Here is a 26,134-nt window from a genome sequence, read left to right as displayed (position 1 = left end):
TGCAGAGCTGTGGAGCACAGAGGGGCGTTTTTAGGCTGGGCTCTGCAGTCCCAAGTCCCTCCCCATCTGTCTCTGTCTCAGCCAGATTTGTCACTAGTCAGCTCTAGTTGGATTACTTGTTCCTGGCGCAGAGCTGCTCAAGGACAGCGAGGACATGAAGCCACGTACAAAATGTGCATTTTGTGTAAATGTACGTTCGACCACCACACCACGTATTGTTTTGGTGAGATGGCACTTTAGATTTCCCTACTCACCCTGGTCTACACCCTCCAGTGCTCTACATTTTCCTGAGGGGAAAGCCCAATGCCACCCAGATTCCCAAAAGAATGGGATCCTGCTGCCCTGCCTCAGTGTCACAACCACCTTCTCCTTTGTGATTGTGCCACGCCCTCCTCACCTCAGGGCCTTTGCACCTGCTTGTCCCCATGTCTGGCACACCCCTCCCACCCCTTCCTTGCTTGAGTCACTATCTTTACTCCTCAATCTCAGCCAAGTGGCCTCTTCCTCCAGGACGTCTCCCTTGATCTCCCTAGACAAGCTCAGCCCCAGGATGCCACGGAACTCTGAGCCTCTATAGCCACATGTCACACTGTTTTCCGATGGCTGGTTTGACCATGTGCACTAGAAAAACAAGACGGTTACATCAGGGAAGTAAAGGAATGTCCTCCTATGTCTGTCACGGTGCTCTACACTCCACAAACATGGATGGATGAATCAATATGGTCCCTGCCCCCAGGCTTGCTGGAACATCTGTGCCCCCAGGCAGGGGCCAGACTGAGGTGTAATGCAAAAGGGGCCAGTTGGCAGGAGCAGAATCTGGCCCTCTTCTCATCTGACTGCCCTGGAGCCCTCCCACCTGTCCTCTGTGCTCAAGCCCGTGTGCCCTGGCCTGCTCAGTCTGTCACACGGGGCCAGGGTCAGGATCCCCTGGACACTGTCTGCCCCTCCTCTGGCCAGGCCAGGCCCCGAAGGAAGAATGCAGCCCATCTCCTCGGCCTGCTCTGTTCTGTGTATTAAATGTGTGCTAATCCCAATGGCCGTCCTACGATCCCGGCTTTCCAGGTCACGTCGCATGTGGGCTCCAGAAAGAGGGAATTCAAGTCATGCCTCTGTCCAAGGAACTATCAGTCTCTGAGCCTCATGCAGACGGTACTACTATCTTTTTCACGTGGCTGTGGGGAGACTTTGAGGAGAAAATGCCTGATAAATGCCGGGCAAACAGAAAGGACTCAGAAAATGGTAACGCTGCCCTGTTTGCCTTCTAGGCACGCTGTCACTCATATACACACATGCCCATTTTACAGATTAAGAAACGAAGGTTCCCAGAAATCAGGTTTTCACCCAGCTCACAAAGCTAATGAGTCACGGAGAAGGGCCGCTGCGGGAAGCTAGGAAAATTCCAAGATCTGGAGGTCTGTCTGGCGCAGCAGACCAGCAATGTCCTGTGCAGTGACCGCGCAGAACCCTTCCAGCCACTCCATGCTCGCTTGGGGGTTTTGACCTTTTCCAGCTGCGCCAAGGCTCTTCCTCCTGACCCAGTTCTCTTGGCCGAGCACAGAGATATCCGTTTCCTTATCTGGAGAGCGCTGGAATTGATACTGAATGCCATTTTTTTTTTTTTTTTAAAGTTCTGACCTTATACACGGGCTTGTGTGTTTTCTCCTGCGGGTTTTCATCTGCTTTCCGGGGCCTGAGCAAACCCTGCAGAGAGCGAGCTCTGGTGGCAGATGGGTCCGTTGCGCCCTCTGGTGGCCGCCACCGCTAGGCGGCTGGTCTGCGCTCTTAGTGGAGGTCAGAATACAAACCTTTTTGGGGGCTTGGGCTTTCCCAGAGCAGGACCTGTTCTACCACCTGGAAGCAGCCTGCGGGAGCTCATCTCCAAACTGCTTCAGTCTGGAGCAAAGCTGGCAGTGTCCTGGCCCCAGACTCTTGTGGGAAACGGAGGTTTCTCATCCTCTGCCAGGACTCAGGAACTCAGTACCTTTCTTTTAAGTCCTGGGCACACCCCTTCCTTGTGGGGACGTTACTCCACCACTAGAGGTTCAGGCTCCTCATTACATTCTCCTCCAGTGGGGTAGTGTCTTGGCAGGATTGTTGAAGAATTAAATGAGATTAAGGTAGCCAAACCCCTTGGCCCGTGTGGACCCTGGTGCAGAAGGAACCCAAGATCATTATTACCAATCTCCCACTCTTCCTGGTGTTGCTGCTGTCTGGCTACTTGCCTGAATCCCCTTGGAATTTCGTCTTCTGATGGCAAAGACCTTGTCTTGCCCCGCCCCAGCCCCCAGGGGCCCTTGGTGAGTATTTATCAACTGATATGTATGTAAACATAAAGTGTATTCGTTTTCCCTACTATCCCAGGGGGCAGGCAGATCAGGAATCATTCCCACTTTGCAGAGAAGCCCCATGCCTGGATGTAGGTCTTGGCCTCTCGGGGCATGTCAGGGCCCGTGATCCAACCAAGCCCTCCTCATGGGAGGCCTCCCGGGGAAAGAAAGCTTCCAGCAATTTACAGACCTACACCAACCGGAGCTCCCTGTTTTGAGTAAAGGTTCAGGAAAGCCAGTCCAGAGGCTATAGAACATAGAAGGGGAGGAGTTCTCAGAAGTCACGAGCAGCCACGGGAAGGCAAAGCTGGACCTCTGGGGCTCCGCAAACCCTCAGGCACTCAGCTTTCTGGTTTACACAATCTGTAAACTTCTGGAAGGCTGAGAAAAGATATTCTCAGTTGATAGCACTCACAGACCCTGGCTTCAGTCTTCTGTGCTCCAGGAAGTGTACCAGGTACACGCAGGGAGCACCCTGGCCTTGACAAGGGCAGGCTCGCTGCCCCGACCTTGGAGGCCTGCCTGAGGGTCCTGAGCCATCCGAGCCTCTGCCATCCGAGCCTCTGCCATCCGAGCCTCTGGCTGCTTCTCTCTGGCTCCCAGCAGCAGCAGCTGGGGTGAGGACCACATCTCTAGGGGCCCACACTCATGCTTCTGGACTTCATCCCCTGCCCTTTCTCCCCAAACCTTTCTCTTGCTGCACCTGTCATCTGGTTACACCACTGTCCCTTTGTGCCCTGGCATCTGCCATCTTGGTGCCTACTTGCCCTCATTCCTGGTGGACTTTGCAAATTCGTTAAGCGTGGTTCTACCCAATTTTTGTTTGTATCTCAGTGACTTCCGTGTCCCTGTGGAGCTCATGTATAGAACCTGCCCTTCAGGGCCGTGGACGTCTACTCTCCGCCCACTTCCTTCCTTCACCTTCTGGCTCGCCATCACCTGGAACTCTTCCATCCTGAAGGCCACTCAGACACCTCGTGCCTCATTCCTCCCTGAAGTCATCTTGGTCCTGGCCTTGGGGGGTGGGGTGGGGCACGGCCCCATGGACCTGTGGCTTCTTCGCTCACTCCTTCATGCCTCCTTGTCCTGTTCCTCCTCCTGAGACTGTCCCCATTCACCTCCTGCAGTTTCTCATCCAGACTCACAGCCTCCTTGGTCTATAACCTGGCAAGGTCCAAGGCTCTGTGTCCAAGTGGTGGGGGTCCTCGGGCCACAATCCTGCCTTCCTGCCATGAGCTCTGAGCTAACAGAGAGACTGATTTGGGAGCCTGTTGCTACTTGCACTTTGGGTCCAGCTGAACTGGAGGAAGAGGCTGAGAATTGCAGCAAAATATCCCGTTGGCTTTTGCTTATCTTATCCAGCTGAACTGACTTTTCTCTCCCTGACTGTGGCTTCCCCCCTGCAGGTGGCAGGCCAGCCTGGAGTGAGCGCCGTGGAGACCCAGAGGCGGCAGACGTTGGGGAACACTGCACTTCCCAGAACCAATATGGCGGTGGCTTCCTGAGCTCCTGGTGGCTGTGTTCACCTGGTGGTGGAGGGAGGAGGTGGTGGAGGTGGTGGAGGGGGGCGGTTTCTGTTGTGTCTTCTTAGGACAGCACTAATCTCATCCAGGGTCCTACCTTCACAACCTGCTCTAAACCTGATCACCTCCCAAAGGCTCCCCTCCAAGTAGCATTAACATATGAATTTGGGTTAGGGCTCCAACAAAGGAATCTAGGGGACACAATTTGGTGTAGCAGCGGGTTGGAGTTGAGTACAGCCAGTTTCTGGATCATTCCGTGGCTCGCAGAATGTCAGGTGTGGCCCGCATTTCTGAGAAGCAGGTTACCTGGGATTCACCCATCCTGGAAGGACCCAGTGTTTCCGCTGGAGACGGCCAAGAGGGCTTCACCTTGTTCTGCGGGGCTCCAGGGCGTGGCTGGGTCCAGGGTGGGCTTTAGGGGGAGCAGAGCGACAGGGGCACACGAATACATCAATATTGTCCTACAGATGGATAGTGTGAAGTAGTGGTTTCAGAACCTGAGCCCCTCATGGTTTAAACCCTCATGTTTTAAAACAAGAGGCAATTAGAACACTTCTTCCCCAAAACTTCTTTTTGATTCCATGAGCTCTTTGCTGAACAGTCAGGTGTGTGTTTGAAGCAGCCTGAGGGGTGCGCCTGGGAGGACCTTCCTAGGGTTCCCACAACCAGATCCTGGAGGACCTGCGTTTGTGGGATGCATGGGGGATGCATGGGGAGGAGAGGGGTGTGGGGGCGGGGGCGGGGAACGCTGGCTCTTGGCAGGTGCCAGAGGGTCCTAAAGAAATATCTTTAGGTCCTCAGGTCTCTCTGTGGAGGGCCCTGGCTAGTTCCTTTTCCTTCCCAGGCTCCTTCCTGCGTGGGGCAGGGTGGCCAGGTGCCCACCGGGCTGAGCCTTCCCAATGGGGTCTGCTTGCATGTGTCGCCACCTGGTGGCCGCTTCCCCACCTTGCAGCCGTGATGAGCGCTCCGCCAGGAGGGAATTTGGGGGAAGCTGGGTCTCTAATGGAGGGGGATGGCAGGAGAGAAGTGTGCTAACACTGTCTGAGAGCAGGCGCTGAGAGCGGGATGATAGTGAAGTGATGGGGCCGAAGAGGAAAGGGAAAGCTAAAGAGTTGAATAAACCACTTGGGAAGCAATCAGAAGTCACACCAAAGCCCCCAGCAAAGGGGGTAGGAGCCGGGGAAGAGGTGCCGGAAAGGGGAGGGGGCGAACGAAATCAGCCTGGGTGCCCCAGCAGGCCTCACGGTTTTGTTATCATCTCCTTCTTCATGCACGAATTTGGTTTAATAACAGCTAACGTCCACTGGGGGCTTCTTGGTCACCAGAGTCTTCTTAGCCTGTGGCGTGTGTTAACACATTCCACCTTCTAAGGGGCATACCCCATCCCCCTGACTGTCCAAAAGGGGCTCAGGCACAGAGAGGTTAAGGAACTTCCTTAAACTCACAGAGCTAATAAGAAGGAACGCAGGCGACGTGACTCCAGGACACCTATGTTCCTCTCTGCTCCCCTCCGCTCTGAGGGCTGCCCTCATAGGGTCACCGCAGACAAGCTTCCCAGACGAGCCTGGGAGATGTCCTCTTGGGAGGCAGCGGAGTGACAGGGAGCCCCGGATCTGCCGAGAGGAGGCTTGCTTTGAACCCCACCTCTGCCCTCAGCTGGCTTTAATTCTCCACTCCTTTGCACGCATGGAAACCCAGGCGGCCCTGTAGGGCTGCTTTGAGAATTCAAGATTGTGTCTAGGGAGGTGTCGTGCAAAGTGCGACCGGCCACACAGATTGGGGGGTGTTACTATATCCACCAAATTTACATTGCAGAACCCCAATCCTGGATTTCTGGATCTTCTCACAAGAGATTTGTGCCCACTTTGGATCAAACTTGGATTCATCCACGGATGTACCCATTTATTGGAGGAAAAGCTGAACCCTAACTCAGCCCACATGGGGCCCTGGGCAAGGCTGTTTCACTCAGCAAAAGCGTGGAGCGGCTGGTGCACATCTTCTAGGGTGGGTCTCCTGAGTTGCCTTTTTTTTTTTTTTTTTTTTTAAGATTTTACTTATTTATTTGAGATCCAGTAAGTATGAGCTTGGGGGAAGGCGGGGAGGCAGAGGGAGAGGGAGAAGCAGGCTTCCTGCTGAGCAGGGAGCCCGATGCGAGACTCAATCCCAGGAAGTCAGAATCATGGCCTGAGCCAAAAGCAGACAATTCCCCACCGACTGAGCCACCCAGGCCCCCTGAGCTGCTTTTCTTCTTGATCTCACACCCCCTCTGACGGCTGGTACCATCGTGTCCCGTTTGGCAGAGGAGGCAGCCGAGATCTAGAGAGGTTTGGGGACCTACCGGAGTCACACAGCAGCAAGAGGCACTGCGGCATCTGAGAGGCTCATGCTCTGAAACTCTGGGCCCATGGTCGGGGCAGACACTAACCGAGGCGGCCCCCAGCAGGTGAACCACTGGGGGCCTTTCTTAGGACTGAGAGTAAGACCACTGGAAGCTGTGAGGGGAAGGAGGAAGGCACGGCCCTCGCAGAAAGACGACGATCACCCCCGAACGATAAAATAGCTTTGTTTTAATTCACTCTGATTTAGATCACTGGAAATATTCCACAATAAATAAAACAGAGCAGAGGGTGGGGCAGGCTGACTCTTGCTACCTTCCTTCAAAATGCACCCCGATCGGCGTTCAGCTACCACACAGACATGGGAGCGAGGCAAGAGGAAAAAGAAAGTAAATTTCTTAAAAACACCAACAATGAACCAAACATGATTGCAAAGAACAGAAAGTGCTCAAGAAACTTTGGCTTTGAGGTGAATCTGGTGAGGACCAGGCGCCGGTGGGCAGCCGTGTCTGTCCCCCAGGGTGGCCCCTCCTGATATGGACCCAGGGGGAAGCTGGTGTCTGGCTCAGGGCCGCCCGCAGCAGGGCACAGAGAGCAGTCCTGTCCTTTGAGAGAAGCGAGCAGCGGGGTCAATTTCAACACCAGGGCCGGTGAAAGCAGACTCTCTCTTGAAACCCGTCAGCCCAGACCACGGGAGAGGATGACCAGCTGGTGGCCCATGGGCATATTTGCTTCCAACCAGAGGTCCATGATGGACAGCACAATGACCTTGAGCTCTCCAGAGGGGCAAGGGCAGTGGCTCATCCCCGATGGCCCGCGGCCAGCCATCTTTGGCTTGCGCTTCCCTGGAGAAAGTGGACGGACGGTGAGTTCTTTTCTGTTTTCCATTTTTGTGTTCAGGCTGCCTCGAAGAGAATTGTTAGACCCAAACATCAGGGTTCTAATATTCTCTGGGATTCCACTGCACCCCGGAGCCAAAGGCCCCGTCCTTCTGGCAAGTTCTAACTTGCAAGGATCGTTCTCCCCACCTTCTTGTCTGGCTTCCCCATTGTCAGTCCTATTTTCTTCAATCTGGCTTCTCCCACTAAGCGCATGCCCGGAAAAGCATCGCTTTAAGAACTTCCTCGTCTGCCCTATGGCTCTGGAAGCCAGACGCTACAAACCAAACCCTCCCTGCTCTCTGCCCTAGCAGGTAGATGTGGGGGTGGGGGGTGATGGTGCGGGGGATGGGGATGGGAGTGGGGATGTGGACCCAGGTGCTGATTTTGCAAAGGTGACTCCAGCTCGAGAAAAATCAGTCTCCTGGCCCCACAGGGGTTGGGGAGGGTGCTGAGATCTCTCCTCCTCCTTGGCCCCAGTCTTTCTGGCCTCAGGCTCACACTGACTGCAGGTAGGGACGCCTCTGCTCTCTGCCTGGGGCCCAGGACTGGTCTCCAGGGAGCTCTGGACCTGAGGAGCAGATGGAGAGCCCTGGGTTGGGAGCCCAGCACTGCAGTGGACCCTTGAGAGCCTCCCTTGGGAACCTCACACCAAATGCTCCGTGGGAAATACTCTGGCTGGATTCTCAGACCCCAGGGGAGGACACCAGCGGTCTTAAGCCCACCCTCGCCTTCAGTCCCAGCCATGATGATGGGCGCTCTTCGGTGAAGACCCTGCCCCCTGGCTAAGCCAAGGAACACAAAGAGGTGTGTGCTGGGGCGGGGGTGGGGTGGAGAGCAAGGTTGTCTCCCCCACGGGAGGGATGGCGGGAAAGGGCAGACACCGGAGCTTGCCAGGGCCACCACCACCAGCAGCCTCAGGAGGAGCCCAGCAGTGAGAGGCTGAGCTACCAGAAACCTCCACCAGGTCACCATTCTCAGAGATGCTGGGTGGAACTCAGCAGGGAAAGGCCACCCCGGGATGCCTCAAGTGGAGAGCAAGGATATTCTATTTCTGCTCCAAGTGTTTGACTTGTGCCTTCTGTCACAACTGGTTCACTTTTACAAGTCACATTCCTTCTCTGGGCTCGCTTTTCTCCTCTGAAATGGGAAGCTGGGAAGGCCTCTCAACAGCTTGAAGGGCCCAGCGTGAGGGAGGGAGAGACAGCCAGGACCAGGCAGCTGAGCTGGACCCCTCCTCGCTCTGGGGACCCGTTCTGACTCCGCCAAGCCCAGAGGCATATGGCATGCTCTGAACGTGTCTTCTGAGTGGACTCAGCTCCCGGGACTCGGGGAGGGGCTCAGGAGTCCTTTCTGCTCCCTGTCTCAGGGGACACTTTTCTCAAGGGATGAATCAGCCAACCAGCAGACACCTGCTTTAGTCTTTGGGGATTTATGATCAGAACGATGACCTCATCGTGACGTAGGAGCCTTGATCGGTCAACAGAGTCTTACATTTTGTAGGATTTTCAAGCTCAACAGGTTTTTGTTTGTCGGCTCGCTGTTACTTTGTTTTTTGTAAACCACTGCCTGGGTTCTGCGTCTTTGAGAATCTAGCGAAACCTACAGAACCTCTCCCCAGGAAAATGCTCCTACGCACAGGCTTGGGGGAAACACACAAACGGGGCGTGCTATTTCTGGGGGCACTTGTGAACTGCCTGACACCCTCTGTGGCCCCTGAGCTCCCCAGATGCCTCCCTCTCTGTTTACAGAAGGACAGACTGAAGCCGGGAGAACAGAGCTCGCCAGAGTATGGCAAGCTCAGGAGACAGGCCCCATGGCTCCAGGGACCTGCCCGCTTCCCTCTCCCCGGGGACACCGTCACTCGTCCTCAAAGTCGCAGAGGCCTGGTAGGAAAAGCTCTTGACAAGAAAAGTGCTTTCTCCGATTCAACGTCAGTAGCGGGAGCCGACCATCACCGTCCTCAGGCAGGTGCGACCCCACTCCCCACCTGGCCCCAAGGGAGTCCCACTGCGTCTTGGAGATTCTTCGCCTGAGACTGAACACAGTCCGCAAGGACAGAGAAAGAAGGTGGAGCTGAAGGGAAGGAGGTACAGAGCTTCCATGAACCTACCAACCCGGAACCCCGGGATCTGCCCAGTGGCAAACCCCAAGCCCTAGACGCCTCCCACCCCAAAGCTGAGGATTCCCATGAGAACAGATTTAAGCTCCCTGCGCCCCGGCTGCCAGCTGAAGCAAGGGCAAGCTTAATTAAAACACCAGGACCAGCCACAGAGCCCCAAAGTGCACACAATCTCAGGTGAATTAAAAAAAAAATCAATAAATAATCAGGTAGGCTGATGAGGACGAACCAGAGCAGCGCGGGGGTGAGAGGGTGAGGTATGTCTTCTCCCTGCCACCCCCAGGACACTGTGCAGGTGGCCAGGAGGGACTTGGCCCAGAGTGTGGGCTCCAGGGGAAAGTGCCGGCTGGTGGAGGTTCTGGGCATGGCCTCAGAAGGTCACGGGTACTGAATCCAACCATTGGTGAACATAAGAATGACCTCCTATGGCGGATGTCCCTCTGGACAGTGTCGAGCGTCATCCTAACTTTGTTCCAGACCCGGCACCACCCCAGGAAACTAGAAAAGATGTCCCCAGCTCTGGAGCAGGGGAGTATGAGGCCGGGGATCCTCCAGTTCCCGAGTCAAGGCTTTTGCCTCATTTCAGCCAATGCGCACATTTCTCCCCCAAACACAAAGGCACATGGAAGTAGTCAGATCTGCTGTCAGCCATGATGATCGCAACCAAGATCGATCACTCCAGGAGATGTCAGCTTGGGAAGAAGTCCTCTGCGGAGTCTGCAGCACTTGGCCATGAAGACCTTCGGGCTGGGGAGCCCCTCCCGGCCACCAGAAACGAGCTTGGGGAAGACAGCACAGGTGGGGTGGTCGTGCCAAGTGAGGGAGGGGGCAAGCAGCGTGCAAAGAAAGGCGCCGTCTCACCCCCAGGGTCCATGTGGTCCGATGGGGCTCTGTCCCGAGGTCCTCCTCACTCGGGAAGATCCCAGAGAGAATCAGAATCTGGGACTCAGCCCCGGACCCTGGGCAGAGGAAAGTCTCTGCCCATCCCCCCTGGGAAACTGTCCTTCACTTGGGAGCACGGAGTCTTTGGTGTCTGCCCCCCCCACCAGAAAACAAAATGACTTGAGCATTCGGAGACTGGACCTCCCCCATGTCTCCCCACCTTCTGCCAGCTCAAGGACAGCCCTGGGGTGGGGTCTCCCCATCAAGGACCAGTCCTGAGACTCGCTCTGCAGATGCTGTCAAATGCTGGGTGCAAAAGGCCATGAGGGGCCCCGGGACACAGCTCCGAGAATGGCCCTCAAAGCCCCCGGGCAGAAAGGTTCCAGCGCGAGGCTGGGGCTGGCCACGGAGAGGCGGGTTCCAGGGCTTCCCAGCAGCATCATCTCCCCTTAAATATCCGGATTTTATTGATGGACGCCAAGGTGGCTGTCACGTTGGACTCGAAGTCTCCATCGTGCACCCCGGTCTTGCGAAAAGCCCCCGCTGATGGGTTGTTCTCCCAGTAGTGATGCCAGTTCCCCTTACTGTCTGCCCCGAAGCCGTACAAGTCCACCTGCGGGGGCAAAGCACGGGTCAGAACCAGACAGCAGCGAGACAGGTGGCACCTCTAAGAAGGGGTGCCTGCGGGTAACCCCCAAATCCGCAAACACAGCGTCCGAAGAGTCACAAAAACCCTCTCCCCATACACCCTTCCAGTTCCTTACTGGACCTGCCAGGGGCTTTGTGAAGTAAAAGCAAGTTCTGTGAAAGTCAAGTGTGATGCCAGAAGGCACGATGGGAGGCCCTGAGGGAGCTGGGGCAGGGGGACCTCCACCCCAGGGCTCCTGGAGGTGGGGGCACGGGGGAGGAGAGCGGGAAGGGGGGCCGAAGGGTGGTGGCGGTGAGAGCAAGGCTCCCAGCTCCGCCCTACTTGCTGGTAGAGCCTGAAGCTGCCAAACCCCTGCTCAGAGCCTCACTTCCCTCATCTGGAAGATGGAGCCAAGAGGAATGACCCCATTGAGGCAGGTGGTAGGTGCTGATCGTCTTCTTCCCTGAGGCTAATTTCCACGTGGTCCAGGGGCCCTCCCTGGCCCTGGCCAGTGGGCAGGGGCGGGGGCTTTCCAGTATGTGACAAGCATTTACTGAGCACTTCCTCCATGCCCAGCACTGCGCAAAGTACATCAGAGCTCAGGCAGACCTTCATTGCGGCCACCTGGGGGTGCTGGGACAACGAGGGACGCAGGAGTCCGGTGTCAGACCTCGGAGCTCTGACTGACCACGAGCACCAGGGAGGGGCGGGGCGAACCTCAGGGCTCCCACCCAACAGGAAGGCGGAGGCCAAGGACTCCAGGCATCTGTGAGAGCAGGTGCCATTTGAACTGGGTCTCGGGAGATGAGATGAAGATGTCCAGGAAGGAATATTCCAGGGCCCTCGATCTGCCCCATGATTCTGCCCCCACATCTGAGATTCCACCCACTGGTTCCGCCCCTGCCTTGGGAGCCCGCACGGAGGGAGCCGGGACCCTTGCTCCCAAGAATGTGCCCAGCGAACACTGCTACCCCATGCAGCCCACTCTGAGAGCAGCGCTGGAGAGTCACGGCACACTCCAGTGTGGAGATCGGCATCAGAGCTTCTGGAACAAGAGCTATGTCGGGGCCCCGGGGTGGGGATGGAGGTCAGCCCGATGGCAGAGGCTCTCACGGATGCTCTTGGAAACGTGGCAGAAGCCCTCAAGGGTGGCTGGGTGGGCATGGGGCCGAGGGGGGGGGGGGACTGTACCTCATCGCAGATGTGCAGCGAGAAGATGACGGAGAGGATGCCTGTGGACGGGTACCGCCCGTGGCCCTGCAGCCAGCTGTCGAAGACGTACTTGATGAAGGCCGGGTGGTAGATCAGGATCTGTGGGAGGACACAGCCTTTCATGAGCTGCTGCGAAGGACCCCTGCACGCCTGCGAGCTCCCCCACCCCACACTGTTGTGGCCTTGGGGGACAGAGCAGTGGCCAGGATGAGCGCCCCCGAACTCTGGGCCTGACGTGTAGTGGGAAGGACGGGCAGTAACCTAATCACGGGGCCCGGGATGCTAAACCACAACTGCAAGACAGAGACAAATTAAGCAGCGACACAGTAAAGCCCCAGAAGGGAGAAGCCTCGCTGAGGAGGAGACGTCCGGGTAACATCCCAGTCAGGTCAGGAAGGTTCCAGGGAACAGCACGAGGTAGGGACAGAGACAGCCCTGGCACCCAGCAGGAAACACAGGCACGGGGACCCCCGTTCTGCCAGCGACGGGACTGAACGGTCTCCACGCCATCGTAACATGACCCCATGTGCGAGGAAACAACTCAGAGAGGCTAAGCGAGGCACCCAGCGCCACACAGTCAGGCTGGCTGAGCCGGGAGGGGTCTGGTATCAGACCAGCCCTTAACACCACGCCCCCCACCCCCGCCGCCGCCAGGAGGACAGGGAAAGAGACTTCTCAGGCAGTAGATGGTGCGCATGTGTGTCCAGGAAGCCCAGTGCCGGACCCTAGGAAGAGACTGGAGCAGAGGACCGTGAGGGCTCTGCCGACCTGTTCATCTCAGCCTGGCCTTCAGCCACGGGCATCTGGGAGGCTCTCCCTTCTTCCCACTCAGCCCTCCAGGGATTCCCACATGGCTTCTCCCCAGGGCCGTGCACTCGGCGTGAAGGGCAGGGGCTGGAGGCGTGGGCAGTGCTCCAACTTCAGACACACCACGAACGAGCTGTGTGTTCCCGAGCAAGTCACTTGGCCTCTCTGACCCTGATCTCACCAGGTGAAAAGCACACAGGGTGTGCCAAGAACAGGGTGGTAGACACTTCACTTCTTTCCTCCTTCTGCCTTTTGCCCAGGTCCTGGCCAGCCCCATCCCAGGGGCACCACTAGGGAAGATGGAGTTGGGGGCCGAGAGGTGAGGTCTGGCCTTGAGAAGCGCACACCGTATGTACAGCACCAGTGTGTACTGCAAGGCCGCGGGCACCTGCATCCCTGGAGGGCCGGCAGAAGCCCAGGTGGCTGGGCCACCCCCTCCCCGCAGAGTTTCTGACACAGAAGGTCTGGGCTGGGCCCGAGGGTCTGAGGCTAGGGCTGTATCCTAGCGAGACTCCTGGGCCGGTGCCCCCCATGGAGAAACTGTCCCAGGATCTGTCTGTGGAGCAGGGAAGCTGCCTAGGGGCTCTGGCATCCACCAGCCCATGGGCCCCGGGGGCTCTTGGCAGCCAGGTGCCGGCAGAAGGGAGATGGGGCTCTCCACCATGGAACTGAGCCTCAGCTCAGAGGACAAGGGCCTGAGCCTCGACTTACCTTATTCTTTTTCACTTTGATCTTTGCGGGGACAGGAACGTAGGTGCTGCAGATGGAGAAAGAGCGGGTGGTCAATGTGGCTTGGGGCCCAGGCTTCCTGCATGCCCCTGGATGGATCCTGGACAGGGCAATAGGGACGCCACCTCCTCCTGTAGCAATGGCCCATTATGGACACCAGAGGGCGCTCTTGGCTAACTCAAGAAAATTTTCAAACTGCTGCTCCCGGGGGGGCCCCCCCCAACAGAGGTTGAGACTGGGGCACTTGCTCCTAACAAGCCTGAAGGAGCACAGCTCAGGGCTGCGGCGCTGAGTGATGAGCCCTACAAAGATGCCCCTTCCATCTGCGAGGTTCCATGTGCCCCAAGATGAAGGTGCAAATGCCCAGCCACCTGGCCTTAAGTTAGATCTAATGGGGCAATTCCCGCTCCTGATCCTGGGGTGGGGAGGAGAGAGCAGCTGAGCGCAGGCCTGGCCCCCTCACCCCTGCCCAAGCCCACTCCCCTCACGGCAGCCCCCAGCTTCCTGCACCCCAATCCATCAGGCTTGCTGGCCGGGCCTCAGACTGGGAGGCTTCTGGCCATTTGGACAGCAAAGCCCTTTCTTTCCAGGAAGAGTAGGGAACTAGGAATATGACCCAGATGCGAGCCTGGCTCCCAGGTAGGGCTGTGTGCTGGGGCAGGCCTCTGTGTCCCCCTGGGAGAAGGGAGGCGAAGGAATGAGTAGTGTGGGAATTCGAGGAGACAACCAAAGCCCAGGGTGCCGGCACTGCCTGGGACGAGAAAGCCACTCGGATATGAGCCCAGGACGGGCTGGCACGCTGCCTCCCAGTCTGCCCCCACTGCCATCCATGGCTACTTTTATAGCTTCAAAGGCAGGGGCGCTGTCCCCCTCAGGGTGCAAGGCAGAGGCGGGAAGGGGGCAGAATAGGACTCTCATGTGTGGAGAGTTCTTTCCAAGTGCTTTCCAGCGGGGTCTATCCTCCCAAGGAGTTTCCAGTAAGCCTTGGAGGCCTGTCCCCGAGTCGTGACCAGGGGGGATCGTGGGCACCCATGGGTGTTTGGAGCTCAGAGAGGGAAGGGACCAGGAGCTGCTGCAGGCCGGGTGGGGCCAGGGACCGGCAGGCTGGTGCATTCCAGAAGCAAGTCTGGTGATGGGGAGGGGCGTTCTGGTGTGGGAATAGCATGGTGGGGGGAACTGAGGGTCCGTGGAGGCGGTGTAGACAACGGCCTCCACTCCAAACCCCTCCCCACCCCCGACCCCCAGCCCCGGGACTCACTGAGAGATGGTGCCCGTGGTGGTGGCACTGACCACCCACTCCAGGTCGGTGGTCTTGAAGGGGACCAGGACCATGCTGACATTCTCCGCCAGCTCCCTGAAGCTCTCGGGGTACACCAGATGGTGAGTGGTCTTGCTCCCAACGTCCATCTCAAAGCCCACCGTGGGGGCCTTGTTCATCCTGGGGGAGAAGGGACAGAGGGACACGCATCGCATCACACGGGCGCTGCTCCGGGGCCCCAGCTCCCTCAGCTGTGAAGCAGAGATGATTAAGAGGCAGCTAGAAAGCTTTTGCTATCTCTGTCTCTTCCAGGATCTCCAGCGAGCCTGACTGTTGTTGCCTGTGGCAGACCTACCGTGCACAAGGCACCCTTCCGACTCAGGAAGGCGCCGTGTTTCACCATAATGACAGCCACGCCCGGGAGGTATCCTGTGCTCCTATTCCGTAATGGAAGAAACCGGAATGCCAAGAATTTGTCCCAGGACACAGAGCTAGCAGGTGGCAGCCTTGATCGCGGGTCTGTCTGACCCGGAACCCAAGGGTGCACGCCAGGTTCACGGAGGCTCCGAGAAGCCAGGCTCATGCTCTGAGCACATAAATGCAGAGAGCCCAGGAACAGGAGACTATTCTAGAAGGTGCCTCGGGAACGGCAGCCCCACTGTTGAGTGAATAGTGGGGTGGAGATTACAAGAAACCCAGGATACACGTCTTCCCAGAGGATCTATTTTATTTGGAGATAAGGAAACATATTTGTTAAAAGTATATAGTTTTATTATGGCCTAGATTCCAAAAGGGGGCCAAATTTCAGAGATTAAACCAGTCTTCATAGAAATCTTGCCCTCTCTCCAGGCCCCTATGGGCCGACCTCCTGGCCTGCTGGCTTCCTCCCTTGTAGGAATTCCCAGCTGGGTTGAGAGAGGCATGGCCGGACCACCTCCTTCTTACGATGCACCACTGGGGAAACTGAGGACCATGGGAGGCAGTGGGGGTGCTGGGTCCATGGGGAAGTCTGGGCATGCTAGCACGGGGGTCCTGACCTCCTGGTCCTGAGCCGAGGTGTCTCTAGTGGCTCCGAGGGTCCAGGCACTCACCTGAGCACGAAGTCATGGCTGTCGATCTGAGGCCCATACCACGATTCCCTCAGGTTGCCGGAGTTGCCCACCACGGCACAGCGCCGGCAACCCACAGACCTCTTCTCCAGCAGGGGTCCACGTTCCCGGGCACCACCTGGAACAGCTCCCTGATGGTATCGTTCAAGTTATTGGGCTGCTTCTCCCTCTGGAGCTTCTGCGGGCCGAGAACAGAAGGAGAAAGGTCAGCCCGTCTGTGCTGCCTCTGGCTGGGGCCACTCAGCCGCCCCCATGCTGGGCCCCAAGCCCCCCACTTGCGCTCAATGAGCCCCTCCCTGGTACCTTCCTTTCTGTTGGGCACCTGGAAGCCCGGGAGCCACTCAAGGGGATGGGAAAGAGATCACTTCCTCATTCTGCAAATGCTTTCTGAGCACTGGCTATGTGCCCGCAACTCCACTGGCCACTTAGGCAATGACACTGGGTGAGAGGAGAAGGGTCAGGTGACCCTCCAAGGCCACCTCCCTGGCCTTGGCTCCCTTCATCCTCCTGCCCACCGCCTGGGGACCACTGGGCTCCAGCAAGACCAAAAAACCAGCCCTTTGCTGGATGCATCAAGGCTTTCGACGTCTGTCTAGCACATTGTTTGCGTCCTCTGAGACTGAGCTCCAGGTTTCCGACTTCCTCACTCATGGTAAAACCGGGAGACCTTTCCTAAGCAGTGTCACCTCTGACCCTATGACCAACCTCAGGGCACACCGCATCCCATCTGAACAGCAGACGAGAAGGACACTGTGGGGCCCAGACTGGTTGAACCATGTGTCCCACATCCAAACCAGGATTTGAACCCAGGCTTTCAGAAACCCACTTAAAAGTCTCTCCCACAATATTGCCCCTGTAACAGACCATTGGAACCTTGACCTTCAGAAAGCCCAGTCCCTGGGGCTGCAGGGGCTGGGGTGGGGGTGTGTTGGGCAGGAGAGGGGGCTGTGGGGTGAGTCCCACCAGCCTCTCCCAGCCCTAGCCCCAGCCCCAGGTTAGTGGCTGGGAGAGAAAAGAGAGGTTACAGCTTGCTGTGGCCATTGTCCATGGGATTCGTGGCGGGGTCCATGGGGGGATACAGGCATGCAACCCCTGCCCTGAGGTGGAAGGAATCAGATCTCCAAAGGAGGGGCACACCAGGGGTGTGGTTTCTCTAATGAAAACCTTCAGCGTCTCCTCAGACACGCTACGGGAGAGCTGCAGGCAACAAGGTCTGGACCACTCGCCACACCCCCAGGAGGGTATAATAAATGAGAGAAAGCGAAATAACAAGTGTTGGAGAGGAAGCGGAGAAAGGGGCACACTCGGGCATTGCTGGTAGGCATGGAAAGTGGTGTGGCCACCGTGGAGAACCCACATAGAACACCACGGAAGCCACAGTTTCCGTTCCCAAGTCTACATCCGAAAGGACTGAAAGCAGGGTCCCGCACAGAGCCCCGCACACCCATGTTCACAGCGGCGTTATTCACCAGAGCCAAAAGCTGGAAAGCGACCCACATGTCCACTGGCAGGTGACTGGATGAAACAGGTGTGGCATGTCGCGCAGCCATGAACAAGAAGGGAATTCAGCTCATGAGTTGACTCAGTGGGGAGTCTGTGCTTCTCCCTCTGCCTCTGCTCCTCCCTCTGCTTGTGACTCCTCTTTCTCACAAATAAATAAAATCTCAAAAAAGAAAAAAAAAAAAAAGGAAGCGCTGGGACTTGGAAACACGCTTACTGACCTACGCCAGACACAGGAGGACAAATACGGTAGGATTCCACTATATGAGGTCCCCTAGGGGAGCCAAATGCATAGGATGGAAGGTGGAAAGGCAGTTAGCTCGGGGGAGGGGGGAGGGGAGTTTGCGTTGAACAGGGGCAGGGTTTGTGGTCACAACAGAAAAAATGTTGGCTCTGGACGGTGGGGTTGGTTGTATAACAGTGGGAACATCCTCAATGCCACTGAGCTGTACACGTACAAATGGTCACAACGGTAAACATTATGTTATGTACATTTCAACACAATAAAACAGAACAATTCCCAGATTAAACACCTGCTTGCGATAAGATCTCCTGGGGCAGCTCCAAGCTCCCAGATGGGTGGCCACCCAGGATCTTGCTAATTCAAAGGGCCTGACTCAGTGGGAGTCAGGAGAGTCAGTGGGCTGAACCCAGGATCCCACACTCCCAACGGGCTCCTGGGTGGTGCTGTTGGTGCGAGTGGAGGACCCTGACCACACTGTCCTGCAGGCACGTCCCCGTGGTCTGAAGTCTTGAGGCCCTGGGAGATGGGACTTAGGGAGCACAGCACTGTGGTGTCTTAACCCGGCTATGGCTGTCTTACTCATTTTTAATGGCTCATTTCAGAAAAAAAAGAAAAAAAAAAAGTTCATTTTAAAAGGAAATCTCCAGGCGCCTGGGTGGCTCAGTGGGTTAAGCCGCTGCCTTCGGCTCAGGTCATGATCTCAGGGTCTCGGGCTCTCTGCTCAGCAGGAAGCCTGCTTCCCTCTCTCTCTCTCTCTGCCTGCCTCTCCGTCTACTTGTGATCTCTCTCTGTCAAATAAATAAATAAAATCTTAAAAAAAAATAAATAAAAATAAAAGGAAATCTCCCATCCCTACTGCAAGTGGAAAGCAAGGATTACTTGGCAGAAGTTAAAAAAAGTAATCGCACCATTCAATGTTATTTGATTCCCATTTAGACTGTCAGTGGCCCAGGCACGCTGCCCACGCTTTGCTAGAAGGAAGGTGGCACGGGACTGGACAGGTGCGTCACCAAGCACGGGGGCAAATTAAAGTCCTTGCAACTGCACAGCAAGAGAATCACTGCAGACTCCGCGGACTCCCTTCCTCGTGCTGGGATGTGAGGGTCTTGAATGCCCGGCCCCGCCATCACCTGGAATCTCGAGGCCGGCTACATCCTGTCGGCGACTTTGAATCTGCTGTAGTGCTTTGCCATCAGGAGTGCAGACTGAGGCCCAGAGGGGAGAAGGGCGAGGCCATCGGGCACATGCACCCACACGTCCGCAGGGGAACCAGCCAGAGCTTGGGTGGGAAACTTCTGCAGGAGAATCCTAACTTGGGCACCCGCCCGCTGGGTCGGATGGGGCAGGGCCCTCAGTGCTCATCTGTGTCCCTGTGCCCGTCTTCCTTGGGAAGGGATACTCCAATTTCCCTCTCGTAAGGGACAGCAAAGGGACCACTAGGCTGCTAACTCACCCGCAGGAGGGAATGCTGAGAAGTTAAAAGACAACCTCCCTGTCTCACTCCTCCGCAGGAACTTCCAAGTATCCTTTTGGTCAGCGCCCCACAGGAGCCTGCCCGCTGGGGGTCAGCGCCCCGCAGGAGCCTGCCCGCTGGGGTCAGGGCTCCTGGAGGCCGCCCTGTGACTTCAGGCAGTGCTGGGAAGCAGAGGCTGGAGTCAGGGCTGCAGCTGCGTGGGGCGGGCGCTGACCACAGCGAGGGAGCGGGGAGGTCAGGGGACACGATCTCCATGACAGGGTCTACTTCAGCAGGCAGGGACCAGGGAGGCGCACGTCCTGGCACACTCACACTCAGGCCACAGATGGGGAAGAACTATACGGGAGCCCCGAGGCATGATGTCTGGCCTTCTGCACCTCCTGTCCCAACCCTCTGAGTGTGTTGGAAGGACATACCCTCTCTCCACCCCTGTCCTGCCTTTCTGCTCCGCCAGTGAACCTTGCTCCTCCTTCCACGTCCACCTCGCCCTGCGGCACCTGGGAGGCATCCCACAGTCCCCCAAAATACTGGTCACTGCCTTATGCATGTGCTTGGCACACAGGACCCTCGCCACAGGCATCGTGTAATCCCCGGCTGCCGTGGGCTTCTCTGTCCGGCCCCCTGGGCGTTCAAGCAGCAAACACAGACAGACACCCACTCAGGGTGCTGAGCAAGCACATGATCTCCACAGGGGTTGACACCCACCAGACCCATCAGAGCAGAGCCCCCCATGCTCTAGATGCTGCGTGTGGTGGGCAAGTTAGAGCAGGCTCGTGTGCCCACCTGTGAGCCCTCGTCATTGGTGGAAGCCTGTGTTCCGTGGTTCTTCTTCTTCCTCTTTTATTTTTTTTAAGATTTTATGTTTTTAATCAAGAGTGAGGGAGAGTGAGAGAGAAAGAGAGTGTAAAGAGGAAGGGAGAAGCAAACCCTGGCTGAGCAGGGAGCCTGACGTGGGGCTTGAACCCAGGACCCTGGGATCATGACCTGAGTGGAAGCCACCCAGGAGCCCCCCATGGTCCTTCCATGCCAGGCCCCCCTCAAAGAACTTCACAGGCATTTCCTCATTCACTCCCCATAACTGTCCTATGAGCAAGGTGGTATGAGGTACCCATTTTACAGCTGAGCAAACTGAGGTTCAGTGAGGTGGAGTGGATGGCCCAGAGGCCCCAAGATAGCCTGAATACCCCGGCCTGACTCCAGAGCTTGTCTCTGAACTGGAACATGATCCGACTGTGCCCCTCACCAGTGAGGCAAGCCTGACAAGTGGAAAATGAGGTAAGGGGTCCTCACAGGGTGTGGTGAAGCTGGGGGTGGGAGGGCAGTGCCTGGAAGTGTGGCCTGGGGCCCGAACAGAGCGGTACCTGGCGTCAGGGGCGGGTATTACAATGCTTGTGGCAGGAAGATGTGGGCGGGGCAGAGGAGACCCTTGTCCTGGTGACTGGGCAGGTTTCGGCCAGCCCAGGGGTGGCCCCGTGTGATTGCTCCTGTCCTCCTGATCCCGCTGGAGCTTACACCTGCCCTGTCTCCTTTGCCTACCGGGATTGTGATGCCCATTGATGGCAACCTTGAAGCTCAGAAGCGGGGTGGGAGCTCGGGACCCCGCAGTTCTGGCCTCAGACTCCTCCTGGCTCAGCTGGCTGGCGGGTCTCCCTGACACTGCATCCACCTGTTTCCCAAAGAAAGCATCTCTCCTTCACTGGGCTGGGGCTCCCTCGCACGGTCTAAGTAGGAGAACACGGACTCTGGTCATCTGCTCTACCCCAGGGCTCCCAGGGGCCTAGCACAGAGTGAGTCTAGGGAGAGTGTGGGCTTGCCTCCTGGGCCCCGTGGCACCAGCCACTGGCCGCTGGCTCTCAGCCAGCTGAGTACCCTACAGTGGGGCTCCCAGTGGGCTCCCACCAGGCTCCGAATGTGTGAAAGGCAGGGGCTCTATGGTTGGGGTCCTGGGTCTGGATCTGTCCACAAGATTGTCCCGGTTCCCTGGGGGGCCTGTAAGCAGAGCTGTGATGCGTCTTGGAATTCCCAGGGTGGTTTTGATTTCAAATATTCTGTGTCTCCACCTGGAGAACAGGAGATCTTGTCTGACGTGCTATCCTGATTCTCTACTCAGGACAAGTGGTCTCTGTGTCATCTAGGAACCCAGAAGCTTTTTTTTTTTTTTTAAGATTTTATTTATTTGACAGAGAGAGAGAGATCACAAGTAGGCAGAGAGGTAGGCAGAGAGAGGGGAAAGCAGGCTCCCTGCTGAGCAGAGAGCCCAATGCGGGACTCGATCCCAGGACCCTGAGATCATGACCTGAGCCGAAGGCAGCGGCTTAACCCAGTGAGCCACCCAGGCACCCCAGAACCCAGAAGCTTTAAAGCCCTACTCCTTTCTATCGATTTCTGTTCCCAAGGGCTCTATATCCCCACCACACACCCCTTCCAAGCGGCCACCGGGGCTGAGCTCCAGGAGAGAGGGGCTACCGATGAGGGCTGGGAGACAAGTTGATGAAATACCAACAGTCACTTGGAAAAATGTTCAGCCTTGATAAGCGCTGGGGCGGGGGGAAGCAAATTCATTATCACTTGCCCATTCAGCCAGCAAAAATAGATACAAGTGTTACAAACTAATGTTCGTGACACAGCTGTTAGAGCCTGCATCTGAGGACTCAGATGAAGAGGTTCCTCGAGAGCCCTCTTGATAAGACCGAGAAAGTTGGGAGCAGAAGCCGGGACCGGTGAGGGCACATCCCACTTCCTAAGTCTAGAAGGCACAGAGCAGTTTCTGCAAAGATACACAGATTATAGCAGGAAATTGATTTTTTTTAATATATATACTTTTTTATCCATCCTGGGCTAAGCCAGCCTGAGAGTGTTAGAAGCCGCTCTCCCCGAGGACCTTTGGGAGGGGAGTAGATGAAGTCGTCCTGGCTACCCACTCTAGAAGTTTCTCATCGGTACCTCCAGGTACGGAAGGCTGGATGGGACGTGCTGTTGGGAGCAAGTCACCTTTCTTTTCCGAGTTTTCACTTCCCTTCTCCACCCACTGTGGTTATGGGGGCAATTTTGCACCCCCCTGTCCCCTGCCAGGGTCGGCTGGCAATATCTGGAGAGATTCTGGGGCTCACAGCGGGGGGTGGATGACGCCAGCATCCCATGGGTAGAAACTGGGGACGCTGCTAAACATCTTACGATGGGCGGGACAGCCCCAGGAACAAAGATGTAGCCACCCGGAATGTCACCAGTGCGAGGTGGAAATCCCGCCCTAATCTTCGTCAAGCCTGGTCCGCTGCCTCCCATAGCTGACACCGGAATCTTCGAGGGAGTGAAGACCCTGCCTCTTCTCTCTCCCACCTCCCCAGGACCCACCCCAGGACCTGCACACCGAGGGGCTCAACACAGCTCAGCGAACCAAGACTGAGCCTGGGCATTCTGACTCCCATCTTCTGAGTCACTGCAGACACTTCCAATCTGCTCAAAGAGGCGGTAAGCTCCCCAGAGTGTGAGAATTGCTTAGAGTTGCTGACTGGGAAAGCCAACCTCTTGCAGGAAGGCCCCCCTGATTTTCTCAGCCGACACACAATTCTAACTTCTTAACATGACCTTGTTCACATCGCCAGGCTGATGCACACTGGTCCCTCGGCCTGAAGAGCCCTTCCTGTGCTCCCCACCGGGACAACCTCTCTGAGTCCTTTAGGAGGAACTCCACCACTGTCCCTTCTGGGAAGCCTTCTCTGACAGCTCCCACTCCGGCCCTAAGGTAGGTTTTGGAGCCCCTGCTCTGCGCTCTGGATCCCCTTTTCCCTTCCGAAGCAGCACCTATGACCCCAGCCTCTGGCTGGCTGTCTCCTCCTCTCTAGCCACCCTAGCAACCCAAGAAAGGGAAGACTGTCTTTTCGATTTCAATATATCGACGCTTGGCATATAGTAAGTGCCCAATAAATCCGCAAGGAATTAATTCTTTCTTAACTCCCTTCACTCTGTTTTGGAGTTCAACCCCCTAAATAAATTTTCAAACCTCTCAATCAGATCCCGGGACTCCCCTCAGATCCACAGCAGCTTCCTATTGCACAAAAAACAAACCAGAAACCCTACTGTGGGGGTTGCCCACTGCCGGGGCCCTGCTCCTCCCAGAGACCCCCGCGGAGGCCTCCCTAGGGCTCCTATGCTGGCTGCTGCCATGACCTGGAGCACATTCTCTGGATCTTTCTATGCCCAGTGCCTTCTACCTCAGGGGTCTTAGCTCAAGTCCGGCCTCCTCAGAGCCCTTCCCCGATGACCCCATTTACAGAGGCCCCGGGCCCCCAGGCTCTATCACAAACCTCATGTGACCTCCCTCAGGGCATTTCCAGCTGAGCCCGTCTTTGTAGTTTCTCATCTGTCTCCCTCAGCCAGGACACAGTTCCCTGAGAATGAGGACCTGGTCTCTTTTCTGCATCTCGGAATCTGTAGTGCGGGGAACCAGTGGACTCCACAAAGGTACGTCCAAGCCCCAACTCCCCGTGAATGGGACCTGGTGGGAACGGGTCTTTACCGCATTACGTTAAAACATCATGAGATGGGATCATCCCGGATTTAGGGGGCCCTGAACAGAGGAACAGGTGGTCCTGCTGAGACAGGCGGAGAGAGATCCAGAGGAGGGGTCAGGGGGAGAGGGAGGCAGAGCCTGGCATGCTGTGTCTGTTGTTTTAAGTCACCCAGTTGGTGGCCGGCCATCCTCTCCGGCAGACACGCACCCGGCCACCCCTCCCCCCCGTGCAGCCCACGGTCGCGCCCCACTGGGCCCCAGACGCACCCCCCAGCCCGGGTCTCACCAGCCACCAGCTGTAGGTGTCCTCCTCCAGGAGCGCGTTCTGCGCGGTCAGCAGCGGCTGCACCGACCGGTTGAACCTCTCGTCGAACCAGGCCGACACCCTCTCCTGGCCCACGCAGCGGGCGCAGGTGCAAGGCCTGTGCGTGTACTTCATGAACTTCTTGAAGTTCTCCGAGAGCTCTACGACCATCTGCTTGGGAAACCAGGTGGCAGTCACCATGGTGTGGGAGTAGTTCAGGAAGAAGGAGGTGAGGAAGATGAAGAGGACGAGGAAGGTGAGCACTTTGAGCGTCCTCTTTCTCAGGGTCACCATTTCTGCTGTCCGGACTGGCGCCTCCCGGGGCTGGCGGGGCTGGAGGAAATCACGCCTGGTCGAGGGGGAATTCGGAAGAAAGTCCCAGAGATGGAGGCCCGCTCACGAGGCAAAGCAGGGATTCCCAGGGGGGCCTCCAGGCCTGCGAGGGCCAACTTCACTCCTGCCCGGCGATGGCCACCCCAGGGTGTGGGACATCACCCCGTGACAGTCAGAGGCTAAGTGGACCCCTCTGGGGGGTTGCGGCTTCTTGCATATAATTTGTCCTTTCTGGAAAAAAAGTAGGAGGCTTTGTCAGCAGTCCTGATACAGCCAACAATGTCTCTTAAAGCTTTAATCAAACTTAGTAAAATGACCTCCTTTCACATCCACAGGGGTTGAGGGGTAATTAATCTTGGTGACAGTGCAAGGACTCTTTGGGGTGAGGACCTCGGAGGAAGGGTCACGGTGCGGGACAGAGGGATGCTGTCTTTGCCACTGTGCTCCAGAAAGGGTGATGGGTGATGATGCTTAATTAGAACCGGGTCTTTCCCATGCTGTCACCAGAGATGTGGCCATCAAGCAGCACGCCGGATGGAGGCACTGAGGCTTGTCTGTCATCTGCACAGAAAAGGAGGAAGAAAACAGGATGAAATTCTATTACCTTGTTATATTGCCTTTCTGTCTCCCCACCTCCTCCAGGATGAACTCCGTGATCTTCTCCTCTGGAGTCAAGCCAACGGGGCAGGTGGCTCTGGACCATTTCTTTACCTTCTTGAGCCTTGGTGTGTGCATGTGTATGATGGGATGTTAACACCCATTCTTCAAGGTTTGCTAAGGGACACAGGGGCCGCCCCACTATCTTTCCCGCAACCAGAATCAGGTCCATTTAAAGCAGTCCATCAAAATCTGTGCAACGAGTCAATGATGCACGCACAGTGGAATGGACACAGAGACTGCTGAGTACCTGCCAAGGATGTGCTACTCCCTCCTTCACTCTCCTTCAGGTTCTGAATTTCAGTAAGAATTGTAGGCTTCTGCCCCCCCTTGGCATTCAAGCTTTGCCTATTAGCCTACAGAGTGGTCTTTAGCCGGCTCAGGTTCAAGTTGCAAAGTTAGTCAGTCAGCCCGGCCCTCAGCCTCCTCTTCTGTAAAATGGGAAAACGACACCTCCACTTACCAGTGGTTACAAAGATAAGGTAAAATGCTACGGCTGAGCTGCTGGGATGTACTGGGCAATTGCTAAGCTGCTTCTTTTTCGATGCACACATGAGTGAGTGTTCCTGGATGATTCACTCAAAGCCAGACATGATGGGCCACGCATGTGTCTCCTTCCTCCAGCAGTCCTCAAAGTATACTGCCAGCCAGAGAGGGGGGTCCCCGTTTTGTCCTCAGAATAAACTGAGATTCAACAAGATTAAATGACTTGCCCAAGGTCCCAGAGAAAGGAGGAAGCAGGACCCAAATCCAGCTCCACAGGCCTCTAATTCCATGTGCATGGAGGGGCGGGGTGCCAGGAACGGGGCGGGGGGCGGATCGTCTGCTCCGGGAGCAACATCCTCTCTCTCTACTGGTCTTTAGTTGGAAAACATAAAGGGGGAGTCCATTTCCACCAAATACAGCAAATAGGGACTCCTCAGATGTCCCTAACACGAGCCCCCAGAATGCACTGCCCTTGTGCTGGTCACATCTCTTCACTTGAGCGTGATGACTTTGGTCTTCGCTTGGAATGTGTCCTCCTCCCCCCCGACCCAGTCTCTGTCTGGTCCGTTCATCCCCATCCTTGTTGTATAAATGTCAACGAGCAGGATGTCTTTTTTTCCAGGAAAGTGACTTTTGAAGGGTTATTGATTACCTTTTGGTAGAAAAGAGGGGGTGCTCCAAAATCGGGTTAAATCCAAAAGGCCTTCCTGGAAACATCCAAGGCTTACGTGTGCTAGAACTCCCTCAACTCTTCAGTTCAGTTGGCAAGGCCATTTCGACTCTCCTACTTCTCCATTCCTCAGTGTTCAAGACAA

The 26,134-nt window shown here is 56.5% G+C and overlaps 1 protein-coding gene across 1 annotated transcript in view; it reads right to left on the bottom strand.

The window, feature by feature from the left end:
- Window positions 1-6,397: 6,397 nt before the first annotated feature.
- The window catches only part of ST3GAL1 (ST3 beta-galactoside alpha-2,3-sialyltransferase 1), an 87,560-nt gene continuing 67,823 nt past the window's right edge, over window positions 6,398-26,134 (bottom strand). Inside the window, 7 exon segments of the mRNA XM_047723769.1 lie at window positions 6,398-10,681; window positions 11,888-12,007; window positions 13,427-13,472; window positions 14,703-14,882; window positions 15,794-15,905; window positions 15,908-15,989; window positions 23,826-24,737. Of these exon segments, the coding sequence (XP_047579725.1) occupies window positions 10,508-10,681; window positions 11,888-12,007; window positions 13,427-13,472; window positions 14,703-14,882; window positions 15,794-15,905; window positions 15,908-15,989; window positions 23,826-24,137 (1,026 nt within the window). The 5' untranslated portion in view covers window positions 24,138-24,737 and the 3' untranslated portion in view covers window positions 6,398-10,507.

The sequence above is a fragment of the Lutra lutra genome, chromosome 4 (genome assembly GCF_902655055.1).
Source record: "Lutra lutra chromosome 4, mLutLut1.2, whole genome shotgun sequence".
NCBI lineage: Eukaryota > Metazoa > Chordata > Mammalia > Carnivora > Mustelidae > Lutra > Lutra lutra.
The sequence above is the reverse complement of the archived record's forward strand: the minus strand, read 5'-3'. Positions and strand labels throughout refer to the sequence as shown.